This window comes from Panicum hallii, chromosome 4 (assembly GCF_002211085.1).
Source record: "Panicum hallii strain FIL2 chromosome 4, PHallii_v3.1, whole genome shotgun sequence".
Lineage (NCBI taxonomy): Eukaryota > Viridiplantae > Streptophyta > Magnoliopsida > Poales > Poaceae > Panicum > Panicum hallii.
In genome coordinates this window covers 43446958-43466226 of record NC_038045.1, presented here as the reverse complement: position 1 = coordinate 43466226, position 19269 = coordinate 43446958, and the positions used below count along the sequence as shown (strand labels likewise).

At 44.9% G+C, this 19269-nt stretch overlaps 2 protein-coding genes across 2 annotated transcripts; both read left to right on the top strand.

The window, feature by feature from the left end:
* Window positions 1–2530: 2530 nt before the first annotated feature.
* On the top strand, window positions 2531–3484 carry LOC112889816. The gene has a single exon (XM_025956589.1). It carries the CDS (start codon window positions 2651–2653, stop codon window positions 3218–3220), a length of 570 nt encoding a protein of 189 aa, XP_025812374.1. The 5' UTR covers window positions 2531–2650; the 3' UTR covers window positions 3221–3484.
* A 3090-nt stretch (window positions 3485–6574) lies between these two features.
* LOC112889382 (AT-hook motif nuclear-localized protein 10-like) lies at window positions 6575–11472 on the top strand. The gene is made up of 6 exons (XM_025955973.1): window positions 6575–6956; window positions 7068–7675; window positions 8655–8707; window positions 10167–10295; window positions 10523–10684; window positions 10981–11472. Exons 2-6 carry the CDS (start codon window positions 7165–7167, stop codon window positions 11191–11193), a joined length of 1068 nt encoding a protein of 355 aa, XP_025811758.1. The 5' UTR covers window positions 6575–6956; window positions 7068–7164; the 3' UTR covers window positions 11194–11472.
* The last annotated feature ends 7797 nt before the right edge of the window (window positions 11473–19269 follow it).

Sequence of the window (19269 nt, the reverse complement as noted above, 5' to 3'; positions counted from 1 at the left end):
ATAGATTTCTTGCAGTGAAGACAACTGAAATGGCGAAGAGGCGGAACTGCTGATATGCCATGAAGGTTAATTATACCCACCTCACATCTTAGAATCTGACTCCGTTCTGTAACGCCCAAAATCCAACGATGAAACATGCAAGAAATCAGCTGTCTTGACTGCTGAAGGAGGTCGAAATACTTTATTTGTACTCCTACGATGAGCTCCCCGAGGTTAAGATGAAAATAAAGTTGTAATGGATATTAAAATAGAATTGCTGATTTTCATGTGCAAAGGGTCTACAAAGAAATGTTGTATGTAGGGCTACAAAATGCTCCAGTGAGTCATTCTTATTAGTCTTTTAGAGGCTCGACCATCCCCAATGGACGGGCCACGTCGCCTGCTGAGATGGATCTGAGAGAAAGAAAAAAAATTATATTTCACCCTTCTCTCCTTCCTACCTATAATTAAGCTTATTACCCATCATCATCCTTAATCCAGTAAGCCTACCAGCCACCTTTTCGCTCTCGCATATGTCAACATCTCCTCAATTCAAGTGAAGGCTTTTCTTCCGTCGCTATAGCATGTCGGACAAGATCCGATCCTTGTCAGCGGACGACAACGCTAGCCATTGGGGACATCTATGTGACACGGCAGAAGCTGCTATATATATTTTAAGAGCTGAGGTGGCATAGTTCTGAACATTTGGTGTTCAACCAAAATTATATGCTGGACTGATCAAAGCAAGGTGTTACCATACTCAAACGGCCACACACCAGTTTGCATCATGGTGAGGATAGATAACGGAAAGGCTTGCCAGATAGGGCATTAGAGCTATTCCTTATGTAGTTATCAATGAGACGTGATGAATTGCCGTTCTTTCAATACCAGTTCTGTCCTAGTTTAATAAACTGGTTGCAGTGGAAGTCAATTCCTTCTTGTAATTTTGTTTGTGGTTTGACTAAAGAATATGCTAGCATTTGGAATAAACTGGTTGCAGTGAAATAAACATGGCAGCTAAGGAGGCAAATGATGATTGCTATTAGACAATTCCTTGGTTGGGAACCATGACTACTACAAAAACCATTTTTTTCATACACTTTAACTAACTTTCTGTAGGCTGAAGGCTGTTCAAATTACTATCTCCTTTGAAGATGGGGGGTCGTCTTAGTCCTAAACAGCCGGTGGTAGGCATTTTCCACAAGCGGTTCTTCAAGAAAACTGCATATGAAAGTGGTCGGCCTACGAAGATGGTTCCACAAAATCAAGAAAATCAGTTTTTATTCTTTTAATTAAATTGAGTTTCGCAATGAAATTTTGGGCAGGGACATATCATGCACATTCCCATCTCTATTGTAATCTATGAAATATTTGCAAACTTTTTCAGAGTAGTAAAAATGGAATCTATACTATTAACACATCTTAAATCAGTAAAATAAAGTTTAGATGCCATAATGGTGTACATTCCATCGTCATTATATCAAAAAGTTTTTGAAAATTGTATATAATTTACTAGAGATGGAGATGGTAATGATATATCGCGCCTCAAGTTTCAGTTTCATAGCCAAACTTAACACTATTAAAAAGATATAGATATACAAAAGGCATGAAAACATATGTGTAGGAACTTGGAGCTCAAAAGGAGTTGAAAACAACAATCAATTTTGGGGATCAAACCTGGCAAGTGGCAATAGGCCTTTAACGAGATGCTTTTTTTTTCATGTCAGCCACGAAACCTTGCCATTCTGCATGAGGAGAGATATTCAAAGCATGGAAATCTCGGGCGACCAAAAAAATACGTGACTTCTGACTTGCAGCTTACTAGACGTGGTCTTTAGGTACGGTCTAAAAGCGTGTGATAGATAGTGATTTTTTGTCAGTATCGTGGCATTAAAATGCTTCATTATCTCCAATAATGAGAAGTCTTTACATACAAGATACCATGACAAATGAGTAGCTACAAACAGCGGGTGATTAATCATTTGTAGAGTAGTGTCAGATCCGAGGCATTTTGATTTATTCTAAATCAAACTGTTATAAATTTAACTAAATTTATAGAAAATAATAATAATAATAGTTTGAATGTCAAATGAGAATAATTACATCCATTATTAAATATATTTTATAAATTACTTATTTGATGTGCTAGATATTAATGTTTTTCTTTATAAATTTGATCAGATATATACTAGTTTAACTTAGAATAAACTAAATATCTTATATTTCAAGATGGAGAGAGTACGATTCTAAATAAATAAAGGAGGTCCATAACGTAACAGGTACCGAAATCATCCAAGATGGCTGCGAAACTGAGTGCATATTTCAGCATGCTGTCACTGACACGAAGCACTGAAATTATCTTAATTTGCATTACCGTTCAAAAAATTATCTTTGCATTTGCCGATTAAAATATGCCGCACAAGATACTTCATACTGTGAATTATTGTTATGCTGGTAGATTGGTTCTCCTGTGCCTTTCTCCGCAAAAATATCTGCTCCCGATTTTGACTGGCATTCAAGGCACACACGTCGCTCTCTTGCTCGGTTGCTTGGTGTTCCAATTGTTGTTGCTTGCCTTGTGGGGTAAGAGCTTCCTTCCCTGCAACCTATCATCTCCTCCGTGACGAAACCCAAATCTAGCCATCCTCGACTCGATAATAATCCATAAACAATGCACAAATTATTAGCTCCAAGGTGCATTACAATATTCAAGCACACACATCAGCAGCTGGCTCAGATAGATAATAATCTCCCCTCCATGATCCTCGGAGCTCCCACCGCCCATCACGTCGTCCTTCACCACCTTGCCGTCCGGCCTCCGGGTCCGGGCCACCGCGGCAGGAGGCTCCTCTCTGCGGCGGCCCACGCCGCCGCGCGGCGGGACGATGCCACCGCCGCCGGCGCAGAGCCGGCGGAGGGCTCGTCGCCAGCGGTGGGGTCGGAGAGTAGCCTGGGGTTGACGGCGCCGAAGGACGACACGAAGGCGGCGGTGCCGGCGGGGTTGCTCCCGTTGTGCAAGGACTACAGCCACACGCTGTTCCGGTCGGAGTGCCTGGAGGTGCTGGGCCTGGTGGACCTCGAGTCGCTGCGGAGGCGGCCGCGGCTCACCGTGGGGGTGACGGTCAAGGCCTCGGTGGTGCTCCCGGTGCTGGTGGTCCTCGCCGTCCTGTACCTCACGGACATGGCCAAGGAGGTCGTCGACTGGACGCACCACCTGGAGGGCGAGGACGTGGGGGACTAGCTAGCAGGGGGACACGATGTGATTGTCGCTGTCGCACACAATGAAGAGCTTCAGTCAGCTCCGATCCGCAGATACTATTTGTTTCTCATTTCTGTTCTTTCCATTTCTTTTAGAACTGTACATAATTAAGCAGATTTTACTGTTATGTTTATAAAATGTAAATTTGCTTTATACTAGGACTCCCTTTGATTGTGAATATAGTGCTACACGGTGATCTGCATACGGACAGGCTTCTTTAATATAATGTGCAACTTTTGACCATAACTCATTTTTTTTATCTGGCTCAGTAGCCAGTTCAGTTCCCTCTCTCTTTCCTCTGCATGCAAACCATTTTTTTATTCGGCTTGGTGTACGAACCGAAAGCACGGTTTGATCTTGCTGTCTGAGAGCACAGTTCCATTGCCACAGTACATGTTCTCTGTTCGTGGAATTGAGGACTCTTCTTCTGCTTGACTTGACTATGCATCTGCACTTGCTTGGACATCGTTGGGCAGCTGGTGCCGTTACGGCGGATAGGATGTTTTTTGTAATCGATTTATGGAGAAAGCAAAATGTTGTACGAGGAAGTTGCCACTCCCTGTTATTAATGTGTCGTATCAGCTATAAGTTAAAACTTTGACCGTTGATAAACTTGCAAGATTGATTACATGAGCAGTGAGTTGCGTGATTAATTTGCACATTGAAATCTTTTGTAGATTAGAAAGTTAGTAGTATGTATCAATATATGAAGATCTCTTTAAGAGAAGTATATATCAGTCTCAAAGATTAGTCAGCAAAGAATGGAACGAAGTAATAAAGAACAGTTGTAACTTAACCTGATAGTGTCATCAACTTATAAACATATTTTTTGCCCTATCCAATCCAAAATATAAATAGATTTAGGATTCTTATCATGTAAATTGAAAAGCTAAGGTTGATGCTGTTGGATTTATCCTGGAAAATAATATGAGGCACTCCTCAATAGTTAATTAGCATTCAGTGTACTGACTATATATGCCTACTTAATTTTATACTGAATATAACTGAAGATAAGATGAAAAGATTGGCCCTTGCACATGCTCAGTTTATTCATACATCCAAGGCTCTGGAATGTTTGTTTTACTCCTCATAGCCCCTTGAACTTACACGATTAACTCGCCTACTACTACCTCGAACTTGCACTTTATTACTAACCTCCTACAGCTCCCCGCCTACCCTGAACAGAATCGAAATTGGAGGGGCTGGGCAAGATCTAATGGGCTTCGCAGATTTTATTAATCCATCACATTTACGCATCTAGTAATAAGTATATAAGCTACCTTTGATGATTCTTACCTCAGATACCTTTACACCACGTTTGGATGTAGATATTATTGAAACCTAGAATTTGAAATTAGTATTGGATGCACCTAATGTTTGTATGTTTTAGAAATTGGTACTGGAAACCTCAATACGAAATGGTATTAGGCTGCAGCACCCTCTTCCACAATTCGGACCCTTCCCCTTCGTATTCGGCTGAATTGCTCTCTCCTGCATCTCTTCATCTCTCTCGCAACTCTCCTACTTCCTCTCCTCCACCGCCCCACCCCACTACCGGCCGGCATGCTGCGCCACCCCTCTGCCGGCGTGCCTGCGCCGCCCCGCCCCTCCGCTGGCATGCTACGCCCTTTCGCCACCCCCTCCCCTCCGCCGATATGTCTGCGCCGCCCTTCCACCACCCAGTCGTGCGCCGCGCCCCTCCGTCGGCATGCCGCGCGCTGCTTTGTGCGGCCCTTCCACCGTCCAGTCGTGTCGCACTCCCCTACGCCCCTCCACCGCCTAGTCATGCCGCGCTTCCCTCTGCAGGCATGCCACATGCCGTTTTGTGCCTCCCCTCCACCGTCCAATCGTCGCGCTCCCCTGTGCCCCTCCACTGTCCAGTCATGCCGCGCTCCCTTGCACCCCTCCACTGCCCAGCCGCATGCCGGTCCCTGCGCCCCTCCGCACAGCCTCAGCTCCCATGAGGGTGGAGAAGGTGAGACGGGAGCTCAAGGGTGGAGAAGGTGAGATGACGAGGCAGACGCGCGAGGAGAGGATGAGATAGGACGGTGGCAGTGGCCTGGATCTCTTTGGATTCCATCTAATAATTTCATTTACATCCAAACAGTTGCTTTAGTAGTACCAGCTCGATTTGGAATTAAACACAATTCAATGCGAAGCTCTCTAATAGCAACATATATTCAAGTTGCATATAACTACGCTTTCTGTATATCGCCCTAAGGCAGCGGCAAAGAACTATGCCAAAACAAAACTTCAGTTGAGGCCTAGTCAAAAATAAATACTTGTGTCATGTCTTTCCAGCATGTATTCAAGCTGTGCATAACTGCACTTCTGTATATGGCCAGAAGCTAAAAGTAATTTAGCCATGTACTCCCTCTATTCCAATATATATATTGCTATGTTTAGGTTTGTACCATTTTTAACTTTATCATCAATAGAAATAAAAATATAAAATCTATAATATAAAAATAATGTTAACTTATTCATCATGAAATCTAACTATCATAATATATAATTTTTTATATTTAAAATAAATTATTTTTTAAGATATTGTTGGTAAAAATAAAAATATTTAATTTAGGATAAACTTAATCGAAGTTATATTCTGGAACCAAGGGAACATCAACAAATTTCTATAAGATTAGTTAAACGTTGCTTCGTCTTTTGGACATGTGTTCAAGTTTTATATAACTGCACTTGCGGGTATGGTTATACACTGAAACAAAAATATAGGGAAAAAATCCCTGAGTCATGACTCTATATTTACAAAATATACTAACATAATGGTTTAAAAATTCACAATGACGCTCCTTGCAAGAGGAAAAAGGAAAAGAAAACCATAATCACAATTCACACACGAGCTCGGAGGCATGCTTCGTTTCAGGTGTTCCATTCGTTGGCACCTCTGTTCCTGACTGAACTCTGACAAGCGGGGCCCACGAAAAGCCGCATAATTGGGCAGAGTACAGGAGTACACATGAGAGTGCCAACAGCAGGCGCAGCAGTAAAAATAGCTTCCAAAAAATGACATGACCGCATCATCATGTGAACGAGACGGGAAAAGGATTGATTTTCCTCGACAAAAAAAATAAAAAAGAAGCCCACTCGTCAGTTCATGTGAACGCTGGCGAAAAGGTAAATATCTCACCTACTGCTTTACAGTAACCCCCTCGGTTACCCCAAAATTCTCGGTAGCTCAAGTGAAAGCCTGGAAAATTGGCAAACGATGGTAACCGTCGCGGATTCCGCGTATTTCCAGGGCCCCTCGTGAAAAAGCACGCGCTCCTCCTCGGTCGGTCTGTCCCCATCCCCACCTCTATTAATCACGGGGCTTCGGGCATTTTCTCCCCTCCTTAGATTGCAGAAGCTTTTTTTTTTGCCTCCATAGTATTTTGGTTTTTGGGTCAAGAAATTCGCGAGGGTGTGGGGGAATTCGAGGCGAGGGTTTGCAAAAATCAGGGGAATTTGGTGGCCCCTTCCGCGGTGATCGATAATTTTACGCTTTATTCGCGAGGATTTTTAGGGTTTATCTTGGGGTTTTCGTTTTCCCCGCCGTATTTCGTAGAGGAAATTCGTCCTTGTGGAAATTTCTTTTTTTATTTGGGTTTTCTTCCGTGCTACTGTGAAATTGGGAATCTTGTCAGAGAAAGGAAGAAGGAAAAGCGAAAACAGGGGGGATTTTGTACCTCGAGCTTGTTCTTCTGGTGCTCACTTGCGAGTAAGTACACTCTCTCCTGTCTCCAGTACGCTTCTTGATCTCGCCGAATTCCTCGTCGGGACACCGAGGCTTGGATTTTACGAGCTGATGGCGATCGAGCTTGCTGCCTAGGTCGGCGAATCTTGCGGGTGCTTGGCTGCGGCGGGATCGAAAGGAGGAACCTTTTCTTGGTTGCTCTGCTCGTGCTGTGTGCTTGCGAGGCGGAGCCATGTCGTCGGCGGCCGAAGCGGCGTACGGCGGTGGCGTGCAGAAGGGGGCGCTGCAGCAGCACCAGCCCGGCCCCGGCGCGCTCCTCTACCCCCACAACGGCGTCGCCGTCTACAGGAAACCCGCCATTCCGCCGTTCTACCAGCAGCCCGCGGCCAGCAATGCCGCCGCGCCGACGGCGCCCACCCGCTCCTCCGCCAGTGCTGAGCCTCTCAAGCGCAAGCGCGGACGCCCGCGCAAGTATGGCCCCGCGGACGGCGCCCAGCCGCTGGCTGTCGTGTCCCCGTCCCAGCCAGCTCCTGCCCCAGCTGATGTTGGCACCAACTCTGGCGCGTCACCCATGCTTCCTCCCGGCTTCTCTCCGAGCCCGCAGGGTGGGGGTGTGGTGAGTCCCCGAGCATCTCCGGCGGCGGCGCCGCCGCTTTCTGTGTCAAATGCTTCACCGGCCAAGAAGAGGGGCCGGCCGCTAGGCTCCACTAACAAGAAGCCGCAGCCGCAGGCGGCAGCGCCAGGTAATATTCTTGGCAGCCTTTTCAGCTGGAGCAAGTAGCAGTAGCAAAACGGGCAAGGAGGCACTGTTGGGTTTGGTCATATCTCAATTCAGAGCTTCAGATACACGTATGACGTATATACCAGTCGGCACTGGTACTTTATTATGGGCAAAAGGAGAATCGGAGCTTATTATTTGTTTATTTATTTATTCATTCATTCATTCATTTTTTTTCTGTCGTGCTGGCACTCTGGCAGCTGTGGCAATGGATTTGTGGGCAGGGAATGGTATACTTTGGTGATAATGACCTTCATGTCCTTGCCTTATATGCTTGCTAGAAATTTCATTTAGAAAAGAAATGGCAGAATCGAACTTAAATGAGCTTGGATCCTTCCCTACTTAAGAGAAACTTAGATTAACTTTGTCCAGGATTGTTGCTTAGGGTTGAACTGAACAAATCATTGGTAAAATTGGTCCTGGCAAGTCTGAAAGTTAACTTCAATATGTTAACTGCTTTGCAGTAATTGTGACTATGTGGGTTATTAGCTTATTATGGTTCCTGTGGAAATCTGACTTTTTTCTATTCTTAGTTGTGATTAATCTCCTATTGCTTGCATTGATATAATGAGTTAAGATCCTAATTTCAGATTTGAAATATTGTACAGCATTAACACACTATTTGTAATTACTTTGCTCAGTTGGAATGTACGGAACTATTTATCCACGGTAAATATTTTGTTAAAGAGCTTCAGTAATTATAGTTGATGTTTGTAATTGTACCTTCCACTTTGAGCTTCACGTAAATTTAATTAATCATGAGTTATTATAAATTTGTCGTTAGTGTCTTAGTGTTCAAATCCCTCCAAAAGTGTATCTGTGGATATTTTGCTTAACATTTACTTGATGTAATGGGGACTATCTTGAGGTTTATGCATGTTAATTCAGTTTGTGGCTCTATGATTACATATAATCGTTCCTGAATTTTTGTTTTGTTCTCACAGGACCAGGTTGGGCCGGATTGAAACCTCATGTTTTCACAGTCCAAGCTGGAGAGGTACACTGTTCCATGCTTTATATGCTCATACGGATGTCCTGATGCACTCTTAGGATGTTGTCATCTATTCATATCAGGATATGTGTGGGATATGTTTACTTGCATCATTTGTTTATCACATTTCAAGTGTTATTGTCTGTTTTATAGCTAGGCAAAGTATTAATCTGCTTATGAAATCTAGCCTTTATTGAGCAATGTTGTCCTTGTATCTTCCTCACTGGCTATTATGGTACCATAACTTGCAATTTTTTTTTAGGTTCAGTTACCTAGTGCAATTATGTGACTGTCTTGCTCTCAGTAGAAAAGATTTACTCTGCCTCCAGAAATGTTTGTTATGCTTGCACATGCTGCTCTGTTACCACATACGCCATATGTCATGTCACATAGCAGGGACTTCAGGAAAACATATATGCGTGTATGACCAATATCTTGAGTATTTCATGCTGGCAAATCATTAAACTGTTAGAACTTATTCAAACAAGAATAGAGTTTGTGGTCTTAGCCTGATCTATTGAGATACTCTAGTTAGCTTTACTGCTGATAAGTTTCTTTGTAAGGTTTGTGCTATTCTGTTAGAGTCTGCTAAGTTGAGGAGCGAAATGCTTTGCCTTCATCATTCACTTGAGCTAAAATTTTTCTGAAGTGCAATATTTAGTTTTTTGAGAATCGAAGGGTGAATATTTAGTTTCAATCATATTACTAGTATTTTATGTTTTTTGTCATACAATCTATTTCTACTTTCTATTACAATTTGTTTCTTCATTGCAAATCTCATTTTTTATTCTAGCTTGAAGCTCCTGTTGTTGTCTCCATTGTACATGTATTTTTTCACGAGAACTCAGTGTTGCTGGCTACTATTATGTGGGTCAGCATTAGGTACTGTCTTGCCGAGGAATTACCAACAGATAAGGAAGTTAGCTACGTTAGCGACTAGTTTCCTTTGAAGAGATTTGTTTCTATCTATTATCTGCTTATTATTATTAAACTGCTCTCTATTTATGAGGAGATAATAAAGGACAGCTGGGCAGGCAAGAATTATGAGGGCATCTTGGCGCTCCACCATCTCACTGCACCACCACCCCCATATTGAGACGTTGTTAGAGACCTGGTCCTCTGCTGGCAGTCTCCAACTCCTACTTTTTTTTTCCTTGAATATGCAGGAGAGCTGCGTATCATTTCATTGCCGAAGAAAACGATGAAAACAAATATAGATTCAACACATCACCACATGTCACAAAAGTTTAGAACATGCGCACCACTGGACCAAGAAACAAGACCGACCTAAAACAACCACAGAATCTAGGCAGTGGCTGAGCACTACTGTGTTTACACCTCAATTCCACCCTAGCCCATAACATCTATTTCTCACATGTTCCTCAGCTTTTGTTCCAATGTTTCTTTTCATTTTGTCAGATAGTGCTTTCCTGGTAACCTTCTAAAGAAGGATTCATGATTTCAGGATATAGCGTCAAGAGCCATGTCATTTTCTGGGAACGGATGGGCAGTTTGTATCCTCACAGCTAATGGCGCTGTATCCAATGTGACCCTGCGTCAAGGTGATTCTTCTGGTGGAACAGTAACTTATGAGGTTTGTAGATTCTTCCAACTTCGCTTCTGTTCAGTTTAAATATCCTTTTTCTGGTATGTCTTTAAAACTGTATCCCAGCTACACCACCAGAATTTACTGAGATATAAATAAAAAATACGATGCGTGGAACATAGGATAAGTTATTTTCATTACCACACATCTCTATAAGGGGTGCATTGTTTTGCAGTTATGGAAGCAATTAACTTATAGACTTGCGTCCAATGCAGGGCCGTTTTGAGATTCTCTCTTTGGCTGGCTCATATCTGCTGTCAGAAAGTGCTGGGATGAGCAGTCGAACAGGTGGACTTAGTGTCTCTCTTTCTGGTCCTGATGGGCGTGTTTTAGGTGGTGCCGTAGCAGGACCTCTAACTGCAGCTTCGCCAGTTCAGGTTCCCCTGTTCTTATAATTGCACATTGCTTTTGATCTAATTAAGATCTTTACAAAGTACCATGATATCGCATATATCTGAACCTTCTATTTTTTTCGAAAGTCATCCTCTGCTTTGTCACAAATATGCATACTATCATCTCTACCACTAAATTTCATAAAATGAGAACGGTTTGATGTATGGTTACTCCCTGAAGATTGGCCTTTGTGTACAGCTGTTTTTTGCAGTTACTACCTGAAGATTGAGAACCTTATAAGTCTCCTAATGGATTGTGTTTTTGTTATCGTGCTGTTCAGGTGGTCATTGGGAGCTTTCTGGCTGATGGGAAATTGGAGCTTGATCCTGGATCATCACCTGACAAAACTGTTTTCGGTGGGTTTCCTACTGCCAGCAGTCCATCATCGAGGGGTAATGAATCCTCTGGTGGGCATGGAAGCCCGCCGAATCCTGCTGCCTCATTCAATACGGGCAGCCAACCAAGCTTTCCTAACTACCCTACATGGAAATGAGCTTTACCTGAATCTTACTGTCCGCCTGCCCCAGCTGTGGGGACTAGACTTAAATTGCTGTTTTAGGTACTCCTGAAGGAACTGGTGGTTTTCAGGCTTCAATGTAGATTGTTGTCTTGTAATGTGCCATTTGGTTAGGTTTATGCTTATCGATCCTTTTTCGGTACTTCTAACTGGTTACAATGAAGTTTTAGCTTGTTGCTTCGCATGATATGCTACAACGTAGAGGTACACAAGGTGATCGTAACTTAATGTTAATTGGATGGGTTATTTATCAAATTCCTTTTTCTCAAATCCATAGGTTATTTTATCAAATTCATTTTCTCAAATCCATCCATAGTCTTATTTCTGTTCTGACTTCTCGACTTCTGTTTCGCTATTCATTGAATTTTCCCTACTGGTTCAACTTTTGGTTTGTAAAATGTTCCAGCCAAGGATAAAATAAACACCGATGTCACAGTTACTGGTCGCTACTGTCCTGTCTAAACAAGGAAACAATATTGGTCCGAGATGTTGGCGCTAGTGGCCTACACAAGCCAAAGCAATAATTGTGGTCCGAAAATATTCATTCAGAAACCTGAGGTTTTGGATTCATGTCACAAGTAATGATCATTTATACTCTAAATTTTTTATACGGAATATTTCAATTTGAAGGGGCACAAATCCAATTTAGATCTTTGAGGTGTATTTTTCAAATGAAAATTTTTAAATTACTTCCCTTAAATATGATCAACGACCGTATCTCCTTAAGGCGAATTCTGGCCGGAAAAGCGAGCAGTGATTGGGCCACGTCTCCTGTTCTTTCCTCGCCGTTGGATTTTGATCCGACTGTTCGAAAGCGAGCAAAGCGTTTCCAGAGCCTTCCTCCACCCTCTGTTGACTCGTGCTCGCAATGCTAAGCTTCCCCGCCTCACAGCAGCGGCCCCGCACGATGGCTTGCCGGCGCGCGGCGGTGCTTGTCCAGTCGTCTAGGCGGCAGCTGTGGCGCCATGGCGGATTCCCTGGCACGGTGTTCCTCCGCCGTGTGCTCTGAGGACGAGAGCGGCACGACCCACGCGGAGGTCGGATGCGCACGACCAGGGCACGAGGCACCTGGCGGCCGCACAGCCCCTGATACCCGATAGAGCGCGGTCGTGACCAACGGAAGGGTGCTTACCCTCACCACCTGCCTATGTGCCTCCCTCCGCTCGTTCTGCTGTCCAACGCTTGCGAAGGAGGAGCGTCTATGCCGGTGCCAAGGCGCCAAGCAAATGCACACACAACGACGCAGACACATAGCGCTAGCCCTTCGCAGCTCACCCCGCGCCCTCACGCTCCGCTGAGTGCGCCAGCCAGCGGCCTAGCCGACTAAGTGGCCCTTGGAAGATGCCCGCTGGCTACTCGACGAAATGCCTCCAAGGCAAGGTACTCACTGAACCAACACTGGACCCAAACGTCCTCTGCCCAGGAACAATGTGGCTACAACATCCTCAGCCATGTCTTACTCGCGTTCGATGAAGACCGTAGCTGCTGCAAATCGCCTTCTCTGTAGGTAATAATGTGTCATTTGATGAAATTTTCTGAAGCTTTTCCCCCCCAAAAGATCTGATATGCAGATGCATGTGCCTTGCTTAGAGTGTGCCTTATAGTCAATGAATCTCGTTTTGTTGTGCTGCTTCACCTTTTATTCTGTAGCTCAACAATATTACCTTACAGTGGCAAATTTACAGAGCATTGTAGCATGAGCACAAACCAATAATTACGAACCAAGCAAAGTTTCTTTAATACATAGCATGGACGTGGGATCACAATTCTGGTAAAAAGATGTGTATGCAAACTTAATTCACAGGCACATCTTGGTAATTGCCAAAGTTCAGAGATACTGTAGGAAATAAAAGACTTATTGGTTTGAACATAAAATTACTTGATTAAGTACTGTGGGGTACAAGGCAGTGGAGTTTGTACCACAGGCATAAATTTCTTTAACAAAGTAGAAACATATTACAATTTAAGCAATAAAAACTTCAACAAGTATTTAGTAAAGTGAAGTTCAGCTGTTATGGCATTCTGGATTGTAGGAGTATCTTGTGCTGTGTAAGCATTAGCACAAAATGGCATATGTACATTCAGACAAAATGACACCTGAATGAATTTGAAAAGAGAAAAAAAATGAGGAGCCACAAGAACTTCCATATAGCTTCAGGAATATAACTCTCAACATACTGCTCTTTCTTCCTGATGGGGCTCCAGCTTTAATTGTACTCATCATCAGGAACGTCAGAAGCATGGCCCTCTCAGCAGACGTGGCAAATGCCATTTAAAATGCAGCTACATGAAGCAACATACTGCTCTTTCTTCCTATTTATTAGGCCACTCAGGCACAGACTTAGCTGCCTTCACAACTTTGGTTTAAGGAGCCATCCCTGATACAAGAACCAATCAAAAGGACTCCAGAGTTCAAATTATAATGTTTTTTTAGAAAACTAAATTTATCAGAAATACCACTCTCCTGCAACAGTATGGTACAAAAAATTAGTGCTCAGAATACAGTGATACTTGAACTAAACTAAATCTTAGTGAGTTGCATTGACTATTTTGCTTAGTTGAATAAACTAGACAGAGAGGAAATTCTGGATTGCAGTACTATAAATTCTTTTTTGATACTATAGCTTAATAAAACAACTCGAATCCAAGCTATACTCATCATTTTTAATTTCTCTATAGTAATATCCAGGCTTAAAAAAAGTGTCTTGGGCATAATCTTTTATAACGGTTGCAGTCAGATGGAAAAAATGGTGGGAAACAATTTTGTCGGTACATAGACAAACATGTACACTACTCATCTACAAACATATACTTCATATATCTTAAGTAGAATTTGTTTATGACAGTTATGCATACTCCAACAGTGTGGTCACTCGAGCACTAAAGCATATTAGAAAGTAATTTTAAAATAGCAAAAGAAGTCCAAAATGGTTGAAACCTGGAATGTACAGCAACCAATATAGAAATCTGTAAATGCATGTGTAAAAGTTTCCTATTGAAACGGAGTCCTAACAATTAACAAAGCGTTTGATTCATTGTTTTTACCTTACCTTGACATTACTATTCTGATCTTTTACAGAGAAAACACTGTTGAATTATCATTATGGAGTGAATGGCTCTTGAATTTGATAGAGAATCAATATTTCCATCATAAAAATAACAAACACCTATATCCTCAACAACTTACAAAGCTTCCACTGGCCAAATCAAGCTGGCGCGGCGTTGATTTTCTAGTAACCTCTTAAAATTGTTTAGGCCCTGTTTGCGAGCATTGTAAGTTGTTGCGCCTATAATCCCATTCCATCTGTATTTTCTTGTGCACAAGGATACCTCTGGAATGTACCAGATTTTTATACCTCTGGAAAAACGTTGTTTGGGTAAATGGAAAAAAAAACCGGACAGCTGCTAGCTAGAGAAGAACATGCAAGCTTGAGACAAGGACCACCACCACCGTTCTCCCTGAGCCCCTTGCATCTACTGAAGCAGTGACTGAAGGACATCGCGTCAGTGAGTGAGTGAGAGAGAGACAGAGAGAGAGAGAGAGATTTGCTCAGGCTAGCAACCGAGCAGTTCGGTTCCTCAGTTCTTTCGAAAATTCGGTTCCCAGAAAACAGGAACCAATCGATTCTTTTCAGACGTAGGAAAAGACGAATTTCGGTTTCGGTTCTTTCCGTTAGGTTCCGATTCTAACCGACGGAACCGAAATTTTTCAGATGCAAAAAACAGCCCATATTGTAGCTGAGGAGAGACAGACGACGGTGGCCGGGCGGCGCAGCGTTGCGTTGCGCCCTTGCCTGGGCGGGCGCTGGCCGCTGGGCGGCCGGGGTCAGGGACTTGGGGGCGCTGCCGCGCTGGCCGCCTGGCCGTGCGGCGGGCACTGAGCGGCAGCCGGCAGCGGCCTGCAGGGGCAGGGGCGGGCACTGAGCGGCAGCCGGCAGCGGGGGCCGGGGCCGGGGCGAGCGCTGGCCGGGGGCGCCGGGCGTGCGCTAGGCGGCGGCGGCTGCGCTAGGCGGGCTGCCTGGCGTGTGGCGGGCGCTGAGCGGCAGCGGCCAGCGGGGGCAGGGGGCGGGCGCTGAGCGGCAGCTGGCAGCAGGGGCCGGGGGGCGAGCGTGCGGCGGCGGGCGCCAGTGCGACGGCCGGCGGGGACAGCGGGTCAGGAGGGCGGGGCCAGGGGGCACGGGCGCAAGGCGTCGGGCGGGGGCGGCTGGTACTGGGAGTGGGAGAGAGGTAGGGAGGTGGGAGTGAGAGGAAATAACCTAGGCCAGTTGGGCTGTTAATGGGCTACTGGGCTGAATGTTTATCAGACTCGGTTGTCTTAGTTAACTGAGAACCGATCGAATTAATCGAGTAAATTCGATTTTCGAGAAACAAGAAACTAACATGTAACCGAATTTCTTGGTTCCAGTTCTTTAAGTTCCCGTTCTCGGTTCTTTCGGTTCGGTTCTCGATTTTCGGTTAAATTTGTCCAGCCCTACCGAGCAGAGGAGCCACTAAAACTCTGATGAAAGCAATATGTAATCCTTTCAACAATTCAATTACATCCTTTTGTTTTTGATTTGATCGTCAAATCACTCACGATGTCGGAACTCAGCGCCTAATTGAGTGAATACATCAAGCAAATAGAGCACGAAATTGGACTTGAAACTGAAAATTCAGATTTCGAATGGAATGTTCAGAACCAGAAAAGGGGAAGATTTCAGATCACAGCTCTCGGGATGCAAGTTATCACCAACAAGTGCTTGAGTCCATCCAGGCAAGCTGTTGCAGCAGCTCGGCGCCTTAGATGCGCTCTGTGACATCAACGATGATGATTCCATGGATCGAGCCCAGGACAATGGCGACGGCGTTGGTGGAGGCTGGGCAAGGTAGCACCGCAGTAAGCAGTAGTCAAGGTGTCGTCGGTACGCGGAAATCGGCATGGGAGAAGGCTGGGACAGCATCGGCCATGGATGGGGAATAGCTCGCCACCACCGCCGACATCGGCTCGCCACCTTGGTAGACTCCAGTCGAGTCGCACAGATGAGTTGGCCCCGATAGTTGTCGTTTTATTTTCCAGACCACCTCACATGATTATTTTTTTACAACGGTCTTAGGCCAAACCGGTTGTAATTTTAATGTGCTGACCACTCATCCAAATAGAGTTTTGGCATCACCGTCGGAAAGAATCAGGGGCTGTAATTTACCAGGGTCCTGGATCAAATACATGTTATCCAAACAGACTCTTATTGGTTCAATTTACTTCCACGACCATGTCAGTTGGTCCAATTTATCCCTTAATAAGTTTTTTCTTTTCTATGCACAAATAGCATTTTTAAACTTAAATTTTGTAGGATGATAGGGAACATCATAACTTGTTTTTGAAAACTATGATGAACTTTCATCATTGTTTTTTATACAATATTGTGTCCCAAGGATTACGTGTGGAGAAAGAAAAAGACAAATCTTGTAAAGGGTAAACTAGGGTGATTTTTATTCATCGCACGTGCGAGTCGGATCTCACACGTTGCAGAAGGCATCCTGCCAGCTGACGTGCTGGACTTTGCGTGCACGTCATATATTCAAGCACAAAAAGATCTTTAGTTCGCAAACTAATTATTAACGTGAAATCTGGTCAACACACGAATACGCTATGAAAGGGCATGTAGCCTAGTGGTTATAAGAGTCTCAGTAGCACCTCAAGTCCTGGATTTGACTTCCCGTGGGAGCGAATTTTCTAGGATTTAATGGCTTTGTGCTTTCAGTGATACGCGACGTTCCCGTCGACAGCGAGACGCCTGTGGTGACTTCGTCAATCTCGAGGATTTGCCGGCTCGGTCTTCGAAGATGATCATAAGGGTAGCGATTGCATACGTGTGTTCATAGGGGCGAGTAATACACACCGAATGCGCTAGATCGCATGGTCGCAAACGGACCGAACCGCCATGGGGCTGCGCCGACCGGTTAGACCGGTTTAGCAACCCGGTCAGACCGGATTCCTAGGGTTTGTGTTACACCCTAAAATATTTAATTTTAAGATGCGAGTATCTTTTAGAATGTGTTCATCTATCAATAGGGTTTTCTGAGAATTTTCTAGATTTTTCTAGCAATTATTCTCAATTTTCTAGAGCTAGATCCATTTATTGGAAGGCTCTAAAATCTTTATTATGAGCTCCAAGTATTTTATTTGAACTTCTCGTGTCCCAAATTATCTTCTGGAATTTTCTCCAGAATTTTGGAAACTTCGAGTTATATTTTTCGTGGTTTAAAATATTTATCTAGACTTTTCTAGATTTATTTTAACCCTGAAAATATCTTTTGGAAAATAAATTCTTTTTCTTTTCATCTCGAGCTGGATTCAACCCGTGTTTGACCCAATCCACCCTAAACTCTAGAACCGTGCCATGTGCAAGTTTGAGCTTGGCCATTGCATGATCTCTTGTTCGTTGCACTTCCATCGATAAAAAATAAACTCAAAGCTTCTTGTTGAGATGTCGAAGAAAACCCCCCTTTTTTTGCCTTTTGCCTTTCCTTTCCGAAGCTCAATAGCTCATCGAAGTTAGCTAACCAACACTCACTACCGATTGCCTTCCTTCACCAAGTTGGTGTTATCCAAAATTTTCCCCGTGAGATGATGAAACTCCCATGGCCATTTCCCCCTTCTTTCTATTTCTCATTCTGTAATTCCCAATTTCTCATTGTACTCGGGCCAATTCTTTATATCACCATCTGCTATTTTTCCTCTTTCTCATCCGACACCTTTAGATGCGCCATCGAGTTCCCCGTTCTCTAACCTTTCTCCCTAGCTAAATCGTGCTCGAAACGATGCCCCGTGGCTCGTCTTCGGTGTTTCCCGAGGATGCACCGCTACAGCCACCGCTACCTCCGGCAACTAGCACCGTAGCGGTAGATCCCTCTCTTTCTTTAATGCCCTCAAACGAGTCTCGACCCAAACCTGATCCGACCTAGTTTGGCCACCACCATCGCCGTCCTCTTTTTTCCATCCTCGACATGGCAGCTATGATATGCCAAGCACAGCTTTCCTATGTATGTGCACCAAGACCCGTTGATTGAGTATGACCTAGCTACGCAAGCCCGATCATCCGCGCTCTACAAAATAAATTGTGCAGCCCACCCGACCCCTCTATCTCTCTTTTTTTCTCGTGCTCTCCGCAGTCGAGCCTCTCTCGGCCAGCCCGTCGCCTTGCGCTGGTCCGGTTCCATCTCCCCTTCTTTTCTTATTCCCGTGGCCCAGCTCGGTGTTCTAGCCCAGTATCGACCGAACGCTTCGGCCCACACCCGAACTTATTTTGGCCAACAACCGCACGCACTTGGCCACTCCGAACCGACCCATCTGGTAGCAGACCGAACCCCGGTCGCGGCCCCTGTCCAGCGACAGGGACTTGGTGCTGCCGCCGCAAGACTCTTGGTGAGCACGCCCAGGCTAGGGCTGCCATGCCTATAAAGGGCAGCACTCTCGGCCCCGCACCCCTGCTGCCGCGTCCCTCCTATGCGCTGTCGTCCCCCAAAAACCAGAGGCTAAGCAGAACACTACGCCCCCCCTCTGGGCAAACCCCTGTGCCCTAGCTCCCGTGCACCCCCTGCATTGCCTCCCTGCTCCGCTCCACCCTCTTGGTCGTGGCTCTCTCCTAAGCCCGTGCGCCACCACCAGAGTGTTGTCGCCTTTGCTTTTGCATGCCGCACAGGGCACCATCGCCAGGGGAGCCAAAACCGGCGATGCCGGCTGCATCCTGCCTCCCTGCAATCCTCCCCTGCATCGCGCCCCCTGCTGTGCGGGATCCCCCCGTCCTGCATCGCCCCTATGCCGTTGCCCAGGAACTCGCTGAGCAAAACAGAACTGCCGCCCTTGATCGATCTCCTCGGAACATACTGCCGACACCAACTTCCCGGACCGATTCCGGCCACCATGGTGCATCCCCGCAGCGGGTAAGAGGTAAAAACGGATTCCCCTCGACCTCCACATCTATAGTTAATCGGGATTGATCCCTGCAACCTTGCTTCTTCCACAGTTTCTGGGTTTTAGATCCGTTTCGATCAGTTCTTGTTGTGTTAGTT